Source organism: Eumetopias jubatus, unplaced genomic scaffold, assembly GCF_037043125.1.
Source record: "Eumetopias jubatus isolate StellerSeaLion01/CBP00866 unplaced genomic scaffold, mEumJub1_p1.0 scaffold_4, whole genome shotgun sequence".
In the NCBI taxonomy this organism is placed as follows: domain Eukaryota; kingdom Metazoa; phylum Chordata; class Mammalia; order Carnivora; family Otariidae; genus Eumetopias; species Eumetopias jubatus.
This window is the reverse complement of record NW_028274810.1, coordinates 89,527,315-89,544,753: the sequence shown is the minus strand read 5'-3', so window position 1 is coordinate 89,544,753 and position 17,439 is coordinate 89,527,315. Positions and strand designations below refer to the sequence as shown.

The 17,439-nt window shown below is 52.5% G+C and overlaps 1 protein-coding gene across 1 annotated transcript; it reads right to left on the bottom strand.

Moving 5' to 3' along the window:
- Window positions 1–522: 522 nt before the first annotated feature.
- Window positions 523–16,525, bottom strand: HMGCL (3-hydroxy-3-methylglutaryl-CoA lyase). The gene is made up of 9 exons (XM_028113921.2): window positions 16,420–16,525; window positions 12,056–12,139; window positions 9,895–10,002; window positions 8,891–8,986; window positions 7,415–7,563; window positions 5,178–5,241; window positions 3,533–3,721; window positions 2,081–2,206; window positions 523–1,165 (listed from the first exon to the last, which is right to left on the bottom strand). The coding sequence occupies exons 1-9, from the start codon at window positions 16,477–16,479 to the stop codon at window positions 1,064–1,066; spliced, it is 978 nt and encodes a 325-aa protein (XP_027969722.1). The 5' UTR covers window positions 16,480–16,525; the 3' UTR covers window positions 523–1,063.
- Window positions 16,526–17,439: the final 914 nt, after the last annotated feature.

Genomic DNA, 17,439 nt, shown 5'->3' with positions numbered 1-17,439 from the left:
TTGCAACCCCCCGCCCCCGAGAGCTGGGGAAGCTGAGGCCCAGGGGGAGATCGCTCGGCCGACTGCGCTCAGCCCCCACGCGAACCGCCGGGGATGGTCGGTCGGTCGGTCCGCACTCCGCCTACCAGAGTCGGCTAGAAAATGATGTGGTGCTTCTGTTTAAAGGGAAGGTGGGGCAAAGTCATGGCATCCTGAGTGATGAGCCGAAGTGCGTGCCCAGCCCGGAATGCCCTGGGCCCGGAGTCCAGCAAGGACGACTGACGGGCGCACTCCCTGCCCACAGAGCCAGGAGCCGCAGCACCCAGGGTGTTCCGGCCAGGCCTGAGCCGGCCCAAAGCCACTGGTTTCGTCATTAAGAATTCGGGAATCAGGTGGGGAAACGGAGGAGATCCAGAGATGCACAGACTAGTTCCAAGTCTACACGTTCCTCTCAGAATGCCATGCTGTAAAGATGTGTTATTCCCCACCAGTCCCCCCCATTCATACACACACAGCTGCACAACACAATACTGGCACGTGCTGTTATGTGTTAAACCTTTAATTACATAAGCTGTGCTCAAAAGTCAGGTCCAGAGTGCACATTTTCCAAAGACGCTGGAGTCGGCAGGTGGTCACCGAAGACAGCTCCGCCCTCACCCCTTCCAAATGCCCTCGCCAGCTTGGGGAAAAACTCCAGGCCGCTTTGCTCTATGGAGTCAGCGATGGCCCCAGAGCCACAGCAGGTCAGGCTGTGTAGCTAGCTGACGGATTTCATCCAGAGATGGGGCCTGAGCACCAGGGAACTGGGTTCCAAGGGGGACCCCAGGCATTCAACTCCTGGGCCTGTGGGTCCACAGGGCAGGGAGACCCGCAGCCCCCCAGGCCTCTCACTCAGACTAGACTCCGGCAGGGAGGGCCCGAGGCCAAGCAGCTCCTGTCCCTTGCCTGCCTTTTGCAGGAGAGACCTATGTGTGGACCTGCCAGGGAGGTGCCCACTCCTGTTGATTTCATTCCCATTTCCACGTGCCCTTTCCCCAAATCATTCACGTGAGTCCCTATTCCCACTGAGTCCCCCCGAAGGGGTTTACAGTTTACAGGTAGCCTGAGCCACTTTGGAGCTGGTTTTTCTGTTCAGGGCTTGGCAGATAAAGGTCCCAGCTTCCAGGAGCTTCTGGAGGTTCACACCCTTTGAGAAACAAGTTAGAGGATGCACTAGGTCATGACATGCCTGCAACACCCAGGGAGACATCGGACTGGACAGAAAACAGATACTGAGAGAGTAAAGGCGAAGACAGGTTCTCGTTCCTCTTGTGCTGGGACAGCACCTGCCTGCAAGGCTGCAGACTTCTGCCATCTGGGGTTACCCCGGGGGCTCCCCTTGTATAAGATGCCTCCAACTGTGGAATGGTTTCTACTGCTGCCACCATGGCAGGGATCTCGTCGTTCCTGTTCAGTCTGCATCTCCAGCGCCCAGCACAGGGCCTGGCCTGCAGCAGTCAAAAAGTGCAGACTGAAGTAATAACGACTGCCAGGCAGAGTGAGCCGGGAGGGAAACACCAACTGAAAAGGCCACCCCGAAAACCTGTTCGTGGCAGGAGCTCACATGTACTGATGCGTACTGTGTGCTCAGCTCTGGTCTGGGCACTCTTCATTTTCCTACCTAGTCCTCATCACAGCCCCACAAAGGGGTGCTGTTAGCATTCCCGTTTCCTAGGCCCAGGGAGGTGAAGTCGTTTGTCAGGTCACACAGCCTGTGAGTGTCAGGACTAGGTTTTAAACCAAGATCCATCTGGTCCCAAAGCTCAGACGAGATACGGCTTCCAACCCACCACTGAGGGTCCTCACTGACTCTAACAGAACCCTGGGGAGGGCTGTCTCCTCCTGCCCTCATTTTACAGGGAGCAATACAGGCCCAGAAGGAACTGCCTCAGGTCATGGATGCGGCCCTTTCCCTACTCCTTGGCGCCTCCTCTGCTACCTCTTAACTGTCTTCCCTTTCACCAAAAAACTCCTAAACAAAACCATCAGCTTCTGTCCTCAGGCTTCAAGGAGAGTTCTAGTCAGTTCGGGGCTGTCGCCAGCAGGGGACAGGTGCGCTTACCGTGTGAATGCCCAAGCCAGACAGCATGTAGACAAGGTCCTCAGTGGCCAAGTTTCCGGATGCCCCCTGTGCATAGGGACAGCCTCCAAGTCCCGCCACGGAAGAGTCCACGACACTCACTCCCATCTGGAAACACGAGGGTGGGGAAACCTGAGTGTCACTGTGGGGCCGGAGCCTACAAAGCCGGGAGGTCCTTGCAAACCTCCCAATCAACTGCTGCCTGAAATTCCACTGAGTTACTCTTTCCTTTGGCTAAGGATTCTGTCGATGTTTCTCTTTTTAGTTCCTGGAACAGTGTGAATCTTTTTTGTGGACACTGTTTCCTATGCCAGGGGTATCTTCCCTGGTTCCTTTCACACTCAACTCCTCACTCTGAAAGATCTCCCTAGGCGCTTCCTGGCCACAAACCTAAAGGAAGCACCTCTCACAGTTGAGATTTCAGGCCCCTGTTATTTACTGCTATTCATTTACCCACGTCCCACCACCCCAGCCTAAGGCTGCTCTCACTTCAAGTTGGGCCTCTAACCCCAGGGGGCCTATCCCATTTCCCTGGGGCAGCACCGCCCACTCTCCTAATGACCGTTTCCCTTTCTCTTCTTCCCTCAAACCTCCCACAGACCTTAACCTGGACAGCTGCAACAGAGAAAACAGACCCAGAAAGTTACAGAATCTTGCGGCTTAGAGACCTGAGCCTCTAGGAGATAACTTAAGACCCCCCTCCCCCCAAAAAACCCCGCAAGAACAAAGATGGCCCAGGATTGCTTTAGCAAACCTAAAGACAACAGGCCAGACTTCAACCAATGTGACAGCAAGGTCAGACATAAGGCGCAGACACAGCCTGTGGTCAGGCACTCAGAACTTTCTAAGGGGTGGCCAGTCCACAAGGAGCAAACCTCAAGGGAAACCCAATCTGAACCCTCAGTTCAGTCTTCGGGGGACAGGTCAGGCTCCCCTGGAGTGACTTCTGCCTGCCGCTCTGAGCCCCCCCTTGCCCACTCCCTCTGTGCATGCGCAGTCACAGCACCCCCCCTGGGGGGGGGTGTGTTCTCCCCAAACCCGTCAGCCTTACAGCGCAGGGCTGCCTAGTCAGCTTCCCGTTCCCTCTTCCAGCTGCTTAACTTCCTCACATCGTCCAGGCCTCATTCGGGTCTCTCCTGGCAAATCCTCTTGGACCTCCCCAGCTGGGATGGAGGCCTTCCTCAGCCACGTGCTTCCTCCCTGCAGGTGACCTGTCATAACGCACGGGGACTACCACAAAACTCCCTTGACTATCCCCCTCACACACCCTTACAGGCCAGGGTCACGTGTCCGTGTCCTCTGTGGCCGCCCCAGGGCCTGGCACACAGGTATCTGTGAATCCTCGCTGAAAGAAGGAGGGTACCTAGCTGTCCTGCCACTATGTCCTTCTGGAGAATGGACACGTGCCTTTCTCCTCGGACCTGCCCTGATTACCTGCAGGGCCATCAAGGTGTTGGCCAGGGCCTGGCCGTAGGTGTCATGGCAGTGGACAGCCAGGGCAGCCACAGGCACCTCGTGCATGACAGCCGACAGCATGTCCTTCATGATCCCAGGGGTGCCCACACCGATGGTGTCCCCCAGGGAGATCTCGTAGCAGCCCATCGAGTACATCTTCTTGGTGACCTGGGGAAGCAAGCAAGCAAGCACTTGGAGGACACCAGGTTCCTCAAGCCAGGGGCGCAACACCTCAGAAGCAGGGGTCCCGGGCCTGTGTCAAACATCTCCCTGTGGAAATACTATGTTCCTGTCCGATCATCGGCTCCTTACAACTTTCTGAGTGGGAATGATGATCCCCACTCTACTCACCAGGAAGCAGAGACGTACGGGAACAGAGCTGGCCCCTGGAGCAACCCTGGGCTGCAACCCCCGAGCTTTCCTCCCACCCTTTCCTGCCCCTGTGCCCCGGCTTCAGGCCTTCGCGTGCCACCTCAACGCACCGGGTCAGAGCCAACGACTGGAATCAGTAAAACGGATTTCTCTCATGTGACTTTACCCTCAGGAAGATCTACGATCTCGTGGGTCTGAGGGACTAGTTATGTATTTTTAATAGAAGTACCTAACTGTTTAAACTTTTAGAAGCTCATCTGCAAATCCCTAAAGTCACTGAGAAGCCAGGGCAGCGTGTGCCCCCCCTTGAGGAGATGCTGCCCCACACCGCGCTGCCAGAGAAGGTGGGCATGTGACAGGGCCAGGGATGCAGGTGACACTCTCAGAGGCCTGCGAGGCAGATGGACCGGCGAGCCCCCCACTGCCCAGGCGGGAGACTGAGGACAGCCGGTGGGGGCAGACGCTGCAGCGAAGGAGCGGGTTCTGGAGTGACACACGTTGGGTCACCATCCCAGTTCGGCCACTCCCTGGCTGGGGGGCGCTGGCAGAGGGCTGATCCTTTTGGAGCTTCCATTTCTCCTTCCGAGAAGCAGCGTGGGACTTGGCGGGGCGGCAGTGAGGACTGGAGGCTGCGGGACGGGCGGCTGGGACGAGCACCACGGCCACTGTCAGTAAGCAGCGTGCTCTCCTTGGGGCTCCCGGGTGTGCAGGAAGAGCAGGGGGGTTGCCGGTAAACAGAGTGGGGACTGAGACCTAGTGTCCCCATTTGCAACCTGTGTGGCAAATTATTTAGTCTGTTTCCTCGCTTGAGAAACGGACTAAGAATAAGAACACCGAATCTGCAGGGTGACTTTGACAACTAAGTGGCATAAGCTCTTGGGTTGCTCAGACTCTGTTCCCACACTGTGCTCTCCTTGGCGCGGACTTGGTTCCTGCTCGGAGGACACCAAGGGCGTGGTGGCCTCTCCAACCACGGCAAGGAACTGCGGGGAGCCTGGGTGGGGAGCCCCTCCACAGATCCCCTCAACTATCACCTGTCCACTGACCAGACTGCATACTGAGTCAGAGGCTTCCAGGCTGGGGCAGAGGGTCGGGCTTCACGCACGCTAGGAGGTGGGCCTCCAGGAGCAAGGGCTGGGAGCTGCGTGAACGAGTGACATCAGTGACCCGCCAGGAAAGGGTGGTGAGGGGAACCTCAGGGGCAGGCAAGGCAGACAACCCTCAGAAAACCCCCGGCCCGATACACACACACCTCAGCTACTTTAGCCGGGGAGATCTTCCCTTCATAGGGACATCCAAGCACACAGGAGACATACCTGTGGGAGGACAGGGGAGGGATGGTGTCAGTGCCCCCAACCTCCCAGGCCAGCAGGGCTGACGCAGGGCAGAAGTCTGACAGCCATCCCTGAAGCGGGACAAGGTCAAAGGCCTGGGGAAAGGCAGATTCGATACCGCAGGGCCAGAACGGCGTGAGTGCCGCGTGGCACCAGGAGGGGGCAGTGGCGAGCCAGAGCAGGGAAGCGGGGGCTGCCCGGGCCTGAGGGGAGAAGCCAGAGAGGGCAAAGTGAGCAGGCTCCTGAGCCGTGGGGCGGTGAGATAGAGCAGAACATCTGCCGCAGGCAGCTGGGGCCCTACTCCCGGGGGGGCGGGGGGAGGGCAAGGACACATGAAACCCAAGCAGGAACAGAAGGGCTGGGCCGGCCTGCGGGCCAAGGATCAGCTGCTCCGGTGAGCTGCCCAAGGGTTCGGACACTCATTTATTCTACGGGCACCGACGGAGTCGCCCACTACGTGCCAGGCGCTGGGTCACGCTGTGAAAAGGCCGACAAGGTGCCTACCCTCACGGAGGCTATTTCCAGTTAGAGACAGAGCCGATACGCGGGCAAACGACGGAACGGGTGAGGTGACCTGGGAGTGCTGTGCTGGAGGGGAGAACAGGGGACGTGGCGGGAGCGACGGAGGGGAGGCTGACCGAAGCCAGGGTGGCCCGGCAAGACCTCCGAGGCCGTGACACGGGAGCCGGGGTGGGGGGGCAGGTGGCGGGAGAGCCACTGGGAGAGCCTTCCAGGCAGAGCGCAGAGCAGCGTGGAGCCCCTGAGGTGGTAGAGAGAGTGTGCTCAAGCCTCAGAAGGACGGAGGGCCGGGCCCGGAGCGCCTGCGGCGGCGAGCACAGCACGTGGCCGGACAGGCGGGCGCGGGCCGACCCGGCGACCTGCCAGCTGCGGGGAGTTTGGCTTTGGACACTGGTGGGCTTCTGTTCCCACCTGCCCTCTTGGCACTAAGGCCCCACTGAGACCTCGAGTCTGGCAAACTGTTCCGCATGTGACAGGCGTCACAGATGTTGGCTGGGTACATCATTTCAGGCTCAAAGATCTCAAGGCGTTTTCCCAACTTCCTTCTCGCCCTTGTTCTCCAGTCACTGCTCAGCAAAGAGAAGGGAGATGCTGAGGAACGAGCACAGGCTTGGGAGTTGGGCAGACCCCGTGGGCCCCTGCTTCCCCGTGCCCCTCGCATCCCCAGAACCCCAGCGTGCTGGCCCTGCACCGCGGGAGGGAGCCGGCCACGAACTGTGGCACATGGGCTCTGCCCTCACGGGGTGCAGGGTCCGGCGGGGGTGCGAGGCAGGGGAGAAGCTAACATGCAGCTAAGTGCCCTGTCAGAGGACGTCCAGGGGGCCATGAGAGCCCGACGAGGGGCACGAACCCCAGCTGGGGGCCAGAGAAAGCTTCCCGGAGAAGCTGGAAGATGAGCAGGAGCTAGCCCGGACAAGTAGGAGGCAGGGCAAGAGAGTTCTGAGTCTATGGAAAGCACCCAGAGGCGAGAGAGAGCGGGAGCAGGGACACAAGGAATGAAGTTCCCGTCGCGCTGGAACGCCGCGAGCTGAGGAGCGGGGCTGGATGGTGAGTGGCAGTGGGAGAGGCTGCAGACAAAGGCGGTGTCTCGGGAGCCGGGGGAGACGCCCAGAGTCGGGGTGTCACTGACAGGTTTTAACCAGGGAGGGAGGTGATCACACGTGCACCTTCAGAAAGAGCACGCTGGCTGCGGTGTGGAAGCAGTGCGACCTCACAGCCGACTCTTCGGCCTTCCTGAGCCAGGTCTGTCTTCTGGAAGCAGGGAGAGCCCTGCTTGCTGGGTGACCGCGAGGTCACAGTCAGATGACACAGGGACCATGCCCGGAGACCTAGAGGCCGACGGGGGTCCTCAGACACGTACGGAGAGGGGTTCATCTGACACCCACAGACCCCGGGGAGTGTCCTCTCCCTACTGGATTCCTCTGGGGAACTGACCCCAAAACCGGTTTTGGAGAAAGCACTTGCCAGGATTTCTTGACCACAGCTACTGTGGGAAAGATCTCAAGGTGTGCAGCATGGGCTGTCTGCGCCCAGGATAGGGAGTATGTAGGGGGACGGTGGCTTGAGTCAGAGCCTGGCCCCCCTTCCAGAACGGTACCGAAGAAAAGGCAGACGGCGCCAACGCGCGGTGACTCACCCGCGCACAGGGACACCGGCAGCCCGAGCTGCCCTCAGGATTTCGTCGGACCGGTGTAAACTCTCATCGATGGAGCAGTTGGTGTTCTTCTTGGTGAACAGCTCTGAGGCAGCTCCAAAGACGGTCACCTCCTTGGCTCCAGCAGCAACCTGCCAATAGCCAGGTGAATTCCTTTCAACCTTTGTCTCTTCAAGGAACACCAGCATGGCAAAAACCCTTGTCTTACAGTGAATTTTATAACACACGACTATCATAGGTTGAACTATGTCCCCCCGAAAAAACATCTGTAGAAGTCCTAATCCCCGGCACCTCAGAATGTGGCCTTATTTGGAAATAGGGTGGGTGTAGAAGTAGTTAGTTAAAATGAGGTCACAGTGGTCCTGACTCCAATAGGACGGGCGTCCTTCTAAGATGGAGGCCCTGTGAAGACACACACAAAGGGGAAGGCCAGCGAAGACGGAGGCGGGATGGGAGTGAGCCGTCTACAAGCCAAGGAACGCCAAGGACTGCCAGTCTTCACCAGAAGCTAGGAGAACTGTGTCCTCCCAGCCCTCAGGAGGAACCAACCCTACTACCACCTGGATTTCAGACTTCTCGCCTCCAGAGCTGTGAGAGAATACATTTCTGTTGTTTTAAGCCACCTAGCATTTGGTATTTTCTTATGGCAGCCCTAGGAAATTAACACAGTGAATTCTATCTCCATTAAAGAAACACCACCACCCTCGGCCTTCCCCCGAGGCCCAGCACTGCCGCTGACATCACTGCCCTGGACATCACTTTTTTTTTTTTTTTTAAGATTTTATTTATTTATTTGACAGAGAGATAGTGAGAGCAGGAACACAAGCAGGGGGAGTGGGAGAGGGAGAAGCAGGCCTCCTGAGGAGCAAGGAACCCGATGTGCGGCTCGATCCCAGGACCCTGGGATCATGACCTGAGCTGAAGGCAGACACTTAAGGACTGAGCTACCCAGGTGCCCCCTGGACATCACTCTTAAGAACAGCTTTCTGCCTAAATTCAGAGTCAGCATCCCCAATGATGTTCTTGTCCAACACTCTAAGAAAGATGGCAGATACCCGCAACCACCGTGGACAGCACGATCACCTTTCTCTAAAGAGGAAATGGATAATAACAACAAAAGCTAGTATGTATTAAACACTTACTTTCTCCCAGGCTCTTGCTAAGTAATGTAGGTGCATTCTATCCTCTGAAATCCTCCCAGCATTAGGTACTATGGACTTACAGTCCTACCTTACAGGCAGAATCTGAGGCTCAGAGGGTTAAATAGCTGGTCAAGGTCAGAGAGCTGGGGGTGGCAGGGCCAGAACTGCCCTGCGTCTGTCTGACAGTGCTCATTATTACTGGAGACAAGCCCTTGAGACAGACAGCCCAGGATAGGGACGAGGGCCCAGTGACGAGACAGGGACCAATGTCATCAATCTCATTTCAGGGGAGCCCACCATCAAGCGAGTCTCTTACCGCTGCCTGGAAGCCTTTGATATTTGGGGTCAGGACTGGGTAGTTGATGCCAGGAAATTTCTGGATGCCCTTCAAGACTTCAGCATTGTCAGCCATCTGGGAGCCAAAGGAGACATTGCCAGGTCACTGCCAAGTCAGGCAGAGAGCTCAGGTAGAGAAAACATTTTTATCACGAAATCTCTGTTGTCCAGAACCCCTGAAGAACGAGTCCCTTTCCAGAGCTATGTCTCCCCAGTGCTTTTACTCTTTGTTTGACCGAGGATGGGCCCGAGGGCTCCTTGGGGCCGGTAAGTCCCCCAATTTCTCTCTACAGCTAATATCGCCAGCTTCACACAAGCAGTAACAACACTACCAGCCATTTACTGAGAACAGACTCTCTGTTCCTTTTTTTTCCCTTTTTTTAAAAGATTTTATTTTATTTTGACAGAGACAGACCCAGCGAGAGAGGGAACACAAGCAGGGGGAGTGGAAGAGGGAAAAGCAGGCTTCCCGCCGAGCAGGGAACCCGATGCGGGGCTCGATCCCAGGACCCTGGGATCATGACCTGAGCTGAAGGCAGACGCTTAACGACTGAGCCACCCACGTACCCCTGACTCTGGGTTACTTAACGCTCAGCTGAAACAGGATCTTTCTTCCCACTTGATTATTTCTGTGAAACAGGAGTCATCCGTCTTTCCCTTTTACAAACATAGGTACCACTTTTCTAGACAGGGCTAGAGATTCTAGACTTCCAGAGCCAGAAGAGGCCTGAGAGGTCACTCTCAGCCTGGAGAGGGGAAGACCTCCCAAGGCCCCCGAGCAAGTCAGGGGCAAAGCCAAGACGGAATCCAAGCCTCCTGCCTTCCAGGTGATGGTCTTCTGCTGCTCCATGCTCCCACAGGTCACGAGAGCAAGCCAGAGCTCTGGAGACCTATGTTCCCAGCTTCTACTTACTTCCAGGGCAAATGCAAAACTTCACATCTCTCTCATCTGCGAAACGCTTATTACTGAGGGCCAGGGCTCACCTGGGGAACCCACTTGGGGGACACAAAGCTGGTGGCTTCTATAACGGGAAGTCCTGCTTCAGAAAGCATGTCTATCAGCTTGATTTTCGTAGAAGTAGATACGATATTCTGTGATGGAGAAAGAAACACCAGAAAAGATGGGGTTAGCAACAGTGGGAATAAAATGGTCTGAGACCCAGAGCCTGTTAGTTCAAAGCTTTGCTACAGCACGCACTTCACTATCTCAACTTCCAAACACGAGCATGAATTCACATGTAATTCGTGCCAATAGACGGGGGACGTGTCCAAGTTCTACAGATAGCATTTTGCAGTGGAGGCAGCTTCTCGCCTGAAAAGGAGTTAATATTTACATGGAAACAACATTTTTCTATCATAAAGGCTTTTTCTTAACTGTTTGTGAATTTATGACCCCATCATAAGCAAATGGAGAGCAATGTGCCATGACCTCAAAGGGCAGAGATGACTAACCCTCTGTCTGCGTCCCATGAGATGGGGCCCCCAAAGTATCACTTTGTCTCCTTTTCTGTCTCCCAACTGGCGCTGGACCTCATCCTCACATGGTCAGCCTGCTGCTTCTCTCTCTCCCTCCCCCACCATGCCTAGTTGCTCACCAGATTCTATGGATCCCTCTTTCCAAATCTACTATTATTCTCCCCTGTATTTTATGGCATGGTCCCACTCTACCAATTCATACCATGCAGGAATCTAAAACAGTCTCCATTGTTTCACTCTCCTGCTCAAAAGCCTTCCATGGCTCCCTGGTACTTACAGGATTAGGTAAAAAAAAAAAAAATTCTAAGAACTCCAAGTCCTTCTCACCAGGCCCTTTCACGCCAACCCCCTCAATTCCATTGCTTTACCTTAATCCATCCCATACATAATTTTTGAGAGCCTTCCATGTTCCAGGCATGGTGCTAGGTGCTAGGGATACAGCAGTGAGCAGAACAGACACAATTCTACCCTCACAGAGCTTATCCTTTATTGTTATCAATAAGCTCTCACTATTTCACTTTCCAAAAAAAGAAAGAGCTTTTCCGATTGAAAAAATAATGCTCTATTATTTCAGAAAACATGCCCCAAACAAAGGAAACCACCCTTAAAATCTCCCAGAGATAACACTGGTAACATCCTGATAATGTGACTTTCCAGATCTGTGTAGTCCAATATAGTAGACGTTAGCCATATGTGGTTATTTAAATTTACATTAATTTAAATTATATAAAAACAACATTTCAGTCCCCCAGTTACACTAGCCACATTTCAAGTGCTCAATAGTCTTGTGTCCAAGACAGCTCACATCTCGAACATTTCCATCCTCACAGAAAGTGCTACCGGACGGCACTGTTCTAGATCCTTTTCTAGGGAGATGTTCCCACAGATATACAAACTTTTTTGTTTTACCTAAAAGTGTAAGATGAAAGAAAATGTCTATTATTTTATAATCTGCTTCAGTCACTTAACATGTTCCTTATTACTACAGCTTCCTAATCCATTTAATGAAGTCATTAAAGTATTTGAGCCAGGGGCGCCTGGGTGGCTCAGTGAGCTGGGCATCTGCCTTCAGCTCAGGACACGATCCCTGGGTCCTGACACTGAGGCCCGCATCGGGCTCCCTGCTCGGCAGAGAGCCTGCTTCTCCCTCTGTCTCTGCCTGCCGCTCTGCCTACTTGTGTTCTCTCTCTCTGTCAAATAAATAAATACAATCTTTAAAAAAAAAAAAAGTATTTGAGCTAACTTTCTCCACACCGAGCACTGAGGTGGTTTCCAACTGTTTTATTACAACGAGGTTGTGAGGAACATCTCTAAGGCTAAATCTTTGCATGTGGCCTTCGAGACGTCCTGGGGATAAGTTAAGTCGCCTTACACAGAATTGGGAATTGCCAGATGACAGGCATGCCCTCACCCTCCCTCTCCTCTCCTGCTGCCTTTCCCATCCGCCCTGCCGCAGGGGATCTTGAGATGGACTGGGGACGCCACACCTGAGGCACCGCCGTCTTAGACTGCTTTACTGTCACCCACGACTGCCTGGCCTTCTCTACTTTGCTCTGCGTTGAGTTGGGGGGAGGGGGCGATCATGTCTTGCTCTGTCCATCCCCGCAGTGCCCACCACAGGCAACGCTTGCTGCTCAAAAAACCTCTTTTGGTTGAATTCCATCTTTACCTTTTCATTTTGTAGTCCGTCTCGGGCACCAACTTCCACAATTTTCACTCGCTTTGGGAAAGTACCCACAGATGAGGTGCTGACCTTTGGTTTAAAAGAGGAAACAAAAAGTGATGAGAGGAGATTGTCACAATTCTCCAAGGGGACAGATCTAAAAGAATGGATCCACCTTCACTGAGACAGGAAGCAGTATTTCTCACTGTAAACACTCCGTATCTCTCACATTTGGTTTATTGTAGAAGGAAGAACAAAAAGAACTAAAGCATTTCACTGAGGAATGGGCAAGATTCCTGCTCCTCGTACCGGCCCATTTCTCACCGCCGGTCTGCCAGCTGAGCATTCAGGTTGTTTCTTACACAAACCTATTTGCACCTCCTAAACTCAGAAGTCCCTAAACAGAACTGTTTAAATTCTAAAGCTCCGTCTGGCTTCATCCTTTCTCAGTAAAAAACAACACATGCATTCTATTGCTTAAGCCAGAAACCTGACTCATCCCCTTACCCCACTCCCCACAGGCTAGTAGGTTCTTATCATTTGGTTCCTGCTGATCTCAGTGAGCTCATGACTTGTTTCTACCGTCCCACATCCCCCAGTGAACTCATTACTTGTCCCGACTCCCCCTTTTCCCCCAGTGGGGTCCCTATACTGCAGCCCCAATGGCCTTCCTCTCACAGCAGGGCCTCAAGGCTTACTGTTCCCTCTGCCCAGAATGCTCTTCACCTGGCTCTTCCACATCTGGCTCCTTCTCACCTTTCAGCCAGATGGGCCGCCTCTGACTGCCTTTTGTAAAGCTGCCAATCCCCTGACCCTCATTATTTTCTATCTCAAAACCCTAATTCCTGGGGTTCCTGGGTGGCTCAGTTGGTTAAGTGTCCAACTCTTGATTTTGGCTCAGGTCACGGTCTCAGGGTTGTGAGATTGAGCCCCACACTGGGTTTCACACAGGGCGTGGAGCATGCTTGAGATTCTCTCTCCCCGTGCCTCTGCCCCCGCTTTAAAACAAACAAACAGGGGCGCCTGGGTGGCTCAGTCGTTAAGTGTCTGCTTTCGGCTCAGGCCATGATCCCAGGGTCCTGGGATCGAGCTCCGCATCAGCTCCCTGCTCCGTGGGAAGTCTGCTTCTCCCTCTTTCGCTGTCAAATAAATAAATAAAATCTTCTAAAAAAAAAATAAAACTCTATGGGGTGACTGGGTGGCTCAGTCGTTAAGCGTCTGCCTTCGGCTCAGGTCATGATCCCAGGGTCCTGGGATCGAGCCCCACATCGGGCTCCCTGCTCTGTGGGAAGCCTGCCTCTCCCTCTTCTACTCCCCCTGCTTGTGTTCCCTCTGTCTCTGTGTCTCTCTCTGTCAAATAAATAAATGAAATCTTTAAAAATAAATAAATAAATAAATAAAATAAAAAATAAGTAAAAAAATAAAACTCTAATTCCTTCAGAGCCCTGACAATAATGCCTACTCAGTTTCCTTCAGGAGAATATAAGCTCTACAAGACTTTGTCTCCACCTCTGCTCCATCCCTCATGTGTGGCCCTGCGCTTGGCACAAAGCAGGCATGCACTAAAAAGTCACTGAAACAACAAATAAATGCATGAAGGGCATAGCCACCCCGGGGAGAGGGCAATTCCTAGGTAAAGGAGAGGAGTAGTTAGCCTTGGACTTTGTGGGGTTTGGGGGATGGAGGAGGACTTGTTCTGTTACAGTCATAGGCTGCGTGATGACAAGGAGTGGGTCTGGGGAGAGAGGACACCAACAGCTGAAGACAGTATAAAAAGGCTTTGAATTTCCTCCATTTAAAGTCTGCCCCAAATCTTCCCCTCCTTACCACCAAGCAGTATGAGGTTTCTTTTCCCTCTTTCCTCTGTTCTTAATACTGTAACTCTTCAAAATAACTTCGTTTTACCAGATTTCATCTGGATAAACATACTGCAATGGGGAAAGGGAAGAAGTGCACTGGGTAATCTGCTAAGGATCCCAAACTCCTGAAACCCTTAAGGAAGGTAACATTCCCTGCTATGAATCAGCTGGAACTTGAACAACTCACCTGAACTGGCCTTGCTTTTGGTCAGCAAAACTTCCTAGAGACTAAGGTGATGAGCCACTGAATTTCATGAAGTCAACAAGCTAGGTTAGAAGGTCCCTGCAAGGGGGCACCTGGATGGCTCAGTCAGTAAAGCATCCGACTCTTGGGCACCTGGGTGGCTCAGTTGGTTAAGCGACTGCCTTCGGCTCAGGTCATGATCCTGGAGTCCTGGGATTGAGTCCCACATCGGGCTCCCCGCTCAGCAGGAAGTCTGCTTCTCCCTCTGACCCTCTTCCCTCTTGTGCTCTCTATCTCTCATTCTCTCTCTCTCTCTCAAATAAATAAATAAAATCTTTAAAAAAAAACAACATCCGACTCTTGATCTCAGGGTTGTGAGTTCAAGCCCGCGTTGGGCATGGAGTCTACTTTAAAAAAAAAAAAGAAGAAGAAGGTCCCTGCAAGTTGAATGTCACTACAACAGGGATGTTCAGCTTATGCTGGTACATTGCCCTAAGTCGATCCCACTGGAATGTAAGCTGCATGAGGCAGCGACTTTGTTTTATCCGTTCCTGTAATTCCAAGGCCCTGGGACATAACAGGGCCTTGTTGAAAGCATGCAAGACCTGCTTCCAGGTTCCTTCTACTAGAACAGAACAAACTTAATTCCACGTCCCTCCCCATAACAACTCTTCACATAATAATAAAACAGTAGATCACATTTATTAAGCATTTAATATCTGCCAGGCACTCATAAGAGCCTTTCACATATTAACCCTATCATCCTCTCAACCTTATTAGGTAGGAACTATTACAATCTCTATTTTACTGTGAAAAATAAGAAGCCCAGAGATCAAGTAGCTTTCCCAAGGTCACATAGTTAGCTTGTCATGAGTCATTATCTGAACCTGGCAGTGTTGACCTACAGCGCTCCCTCCTAAACCCTGGGCCACGTTGCCCCTTTGCCACTTTTCTGTCGTCCCACCCGCCAAATCTTCTCTTGTCTTGGTTAACACCCTGTTGGTTCCCTCTGCCCAGCTCTGCTCAGAGATGATCTCTAACCACAGAAGTCCTGGGCCAAGCCTCCTGAGCTATGGCATACCTATACCAACAGCTAATAGCAACTAAAGCCCAGTGCTAACTTCAGGATCAGTACCTCATTTAGTAGCTACATGGCAGGGACTATCATTATCTCAACTCCATACAGGAAGAAACAGCCTCAGAAAGATTCTCCAAAATCACATAGCTACCAAGTGAAGAAGTCTGGCCTTTAACCATCTGTTTCTGATACCAAGCCTCTGCTAGTAACCCCATGGAGAGCCTATAACCACCACCTCATTAACACTAGGAATTTTTTCAAAGCACATTAATACCCACCATCTCACGTAGTTTTCCAAACCGGAAGTACCATCTTTATTTTACACATTAGTAATTGGTAGGGCTGGGTGGCCTAGTAGACATTAAAGTGGCTTTCTGAGGGGTACACTTGCCAAGACAGTGTAATTTCCCCACTACACACTTATAACCCCTTCTAAACTTAAAACAAAAATAACACACCTGATTTATCACTTACTATGAGCTAAAACAATGTCAAATGCTTTACCTACGTTTCCCTTAACCTCCAAAGAACTCTGAGGTAATGTTTACCCATGTTATAGATGAGAAAACTGAGGTTTAGAGAGCAAATAATTGTCATTCGACCCAGTGGCAGAACCACTGGGGCACCACAGCTTCAGCTTTAACCAAAACAATTTCTTCAACCCCTCATTCAACTCGGTCTCCTACGCTTTCCCTCCACTCCAGCAGGGGAGGGGGAAACATCAGGATCGAACATGACCAAAGTACAACCCCAAGGGAATCAAATCACACATGGTTCTACGCAACCCCGGTCCTACTTGGCACACCAGGATAGCTCTCCAAGCGTCCCCAAACGCAACAAGAGCTGGAAATGCAGGCAGAGGGAGGGGGAGGACCTTGCTTTTCCCCTCGGAAACTGGAAGATTATTCGTGATTTTCACTACTGAGGAGCTTGCAGAGCTTGGAAGCTCAGAGGGAGAAGGTGCCAGGGTCGCCGGGAAGAGCCTTGGACGTAATCAGGACACCTGGGATGGCGCCCCAGGTCTCCAAGACCCGGGCAAGTCGTTCCCCATCTACGAGCCTCAGTTTCCCCATGCCCCTCAAGGGATTTGGGCGGGACAAAGTACATCTGAGACTCCAAAGCCCTCCCGATAGTGGCCTGAGCAGCTGTCCGGCTTCGCCTCTCATAGAGCTGCCGCCACGGGCCAAGGCCCCGACCCCGACTGTCACGGTGCCTGCAGGGCCACCCCTCGGCGGGCCGGGGCACTTACAGCCCGGAGAGACGCCAAGCCCACCAGTCTCCGCGGCAGCACCTTCCTCATTGTCGCCATCTTCGCCCAGCTTGCCCCGCGGCCCCCAGCTGAGTCCCACGTGACCGCCGACGGCCAGGTGGGCGTGCCCCCGCCTTTGGGGCGGGGCTTCTGGAGCGACGTGATAACGCCCTACGCGGGCTCTCTTTCCAGCTTCTAGGTTTTTGTTCCTTCTGGCCAGTTCTTCCTTACCCGTTATGTTTTTCTCTGAGTGCTTTCTACTTGCCATGGAAAAGTGAGGCTAGGACTATGAAAATGAACAGAAAATAATCAAGGGGTTTAGAGTTTGGGAGCTCTTGGAAGACATTAATAATCACACAAATAGTTGTATAATTACTACGTTTCGCAATAAAAGACGAAGCATTACTATTTGCCATGCGCTGTTCTGAGTTCTTCGCCCGTGTTAACTCTTCCATCACGATCTCCAGGATTCAAATACAGGCAGTCGACGGGAGGGAGAGAAAGAGCGCGCGCGCTAGTGAGCGAGAGCATCCTTTGATTTCATACCTTTAAAATGGGTAAGATTTATCCAGGTGAAGAGGACACAAGAAAAGTTTTCCAGAGCGTAACATATGCGAAGACTCTGAGGCAAAGAAATTGAATGCTTAGAGCAGTGTTTTTCAAAATGCATGTTGTACCCCATTAATTGGTCATAACATTAATCTAGTGGGTGCCAACTTTAAAAAAAAAAAAGCAAGCACTGGAGTGTATTGCATAAGTAATAAAGCTAAGCATTGCTTTGCAAATCTTATTTTTATATATGTCAACCAGGTTGCAATGTAAAATAAATTTCTTACTGTAGGCTGCAATTAGAAATGTTTGGGAAAAAATTGTTTTAGAAAGATGGAAAGAAGGCCAGAATGACTGTGGAGCTGCGAGGGAGTAGGGACAGACTTCCTACTAAGATGGGAGAGATTGACAGGGACCATATCACCCACTTTGGAGAACACATAGCAATGCATTTGATGGGTTTTAAGCAAA

What these genes read in the sequence shown, in the direction of transcription:
- HMGCL (XM_028113921.2), bottom strand. Translation starts at nt 16,479, where the DNA reads ATGGCGACAATGAGGAAGGTGCTGCCGCGGAGACTGGTGGGCTTGGCG. An exon ending in CCCCCAAGTGGGTTCCCCAG is followed by an intron (nt 8,987 to 9,894) that starts GTGAGCCCTGGC and finishes TTTGGCTCCCAG; the next exon opens with ATGGCTGACAATGCTGAAGT. An exon ending in ACACCTTGATGGCCCTGCAG is followed by an intron (nt 2,207 to 3,532) that starts GTAATCAGGGCA and finishes TCGTGTTTCCAG; the next exon opens with ATGGGAGTGAGTGTCGTGGA.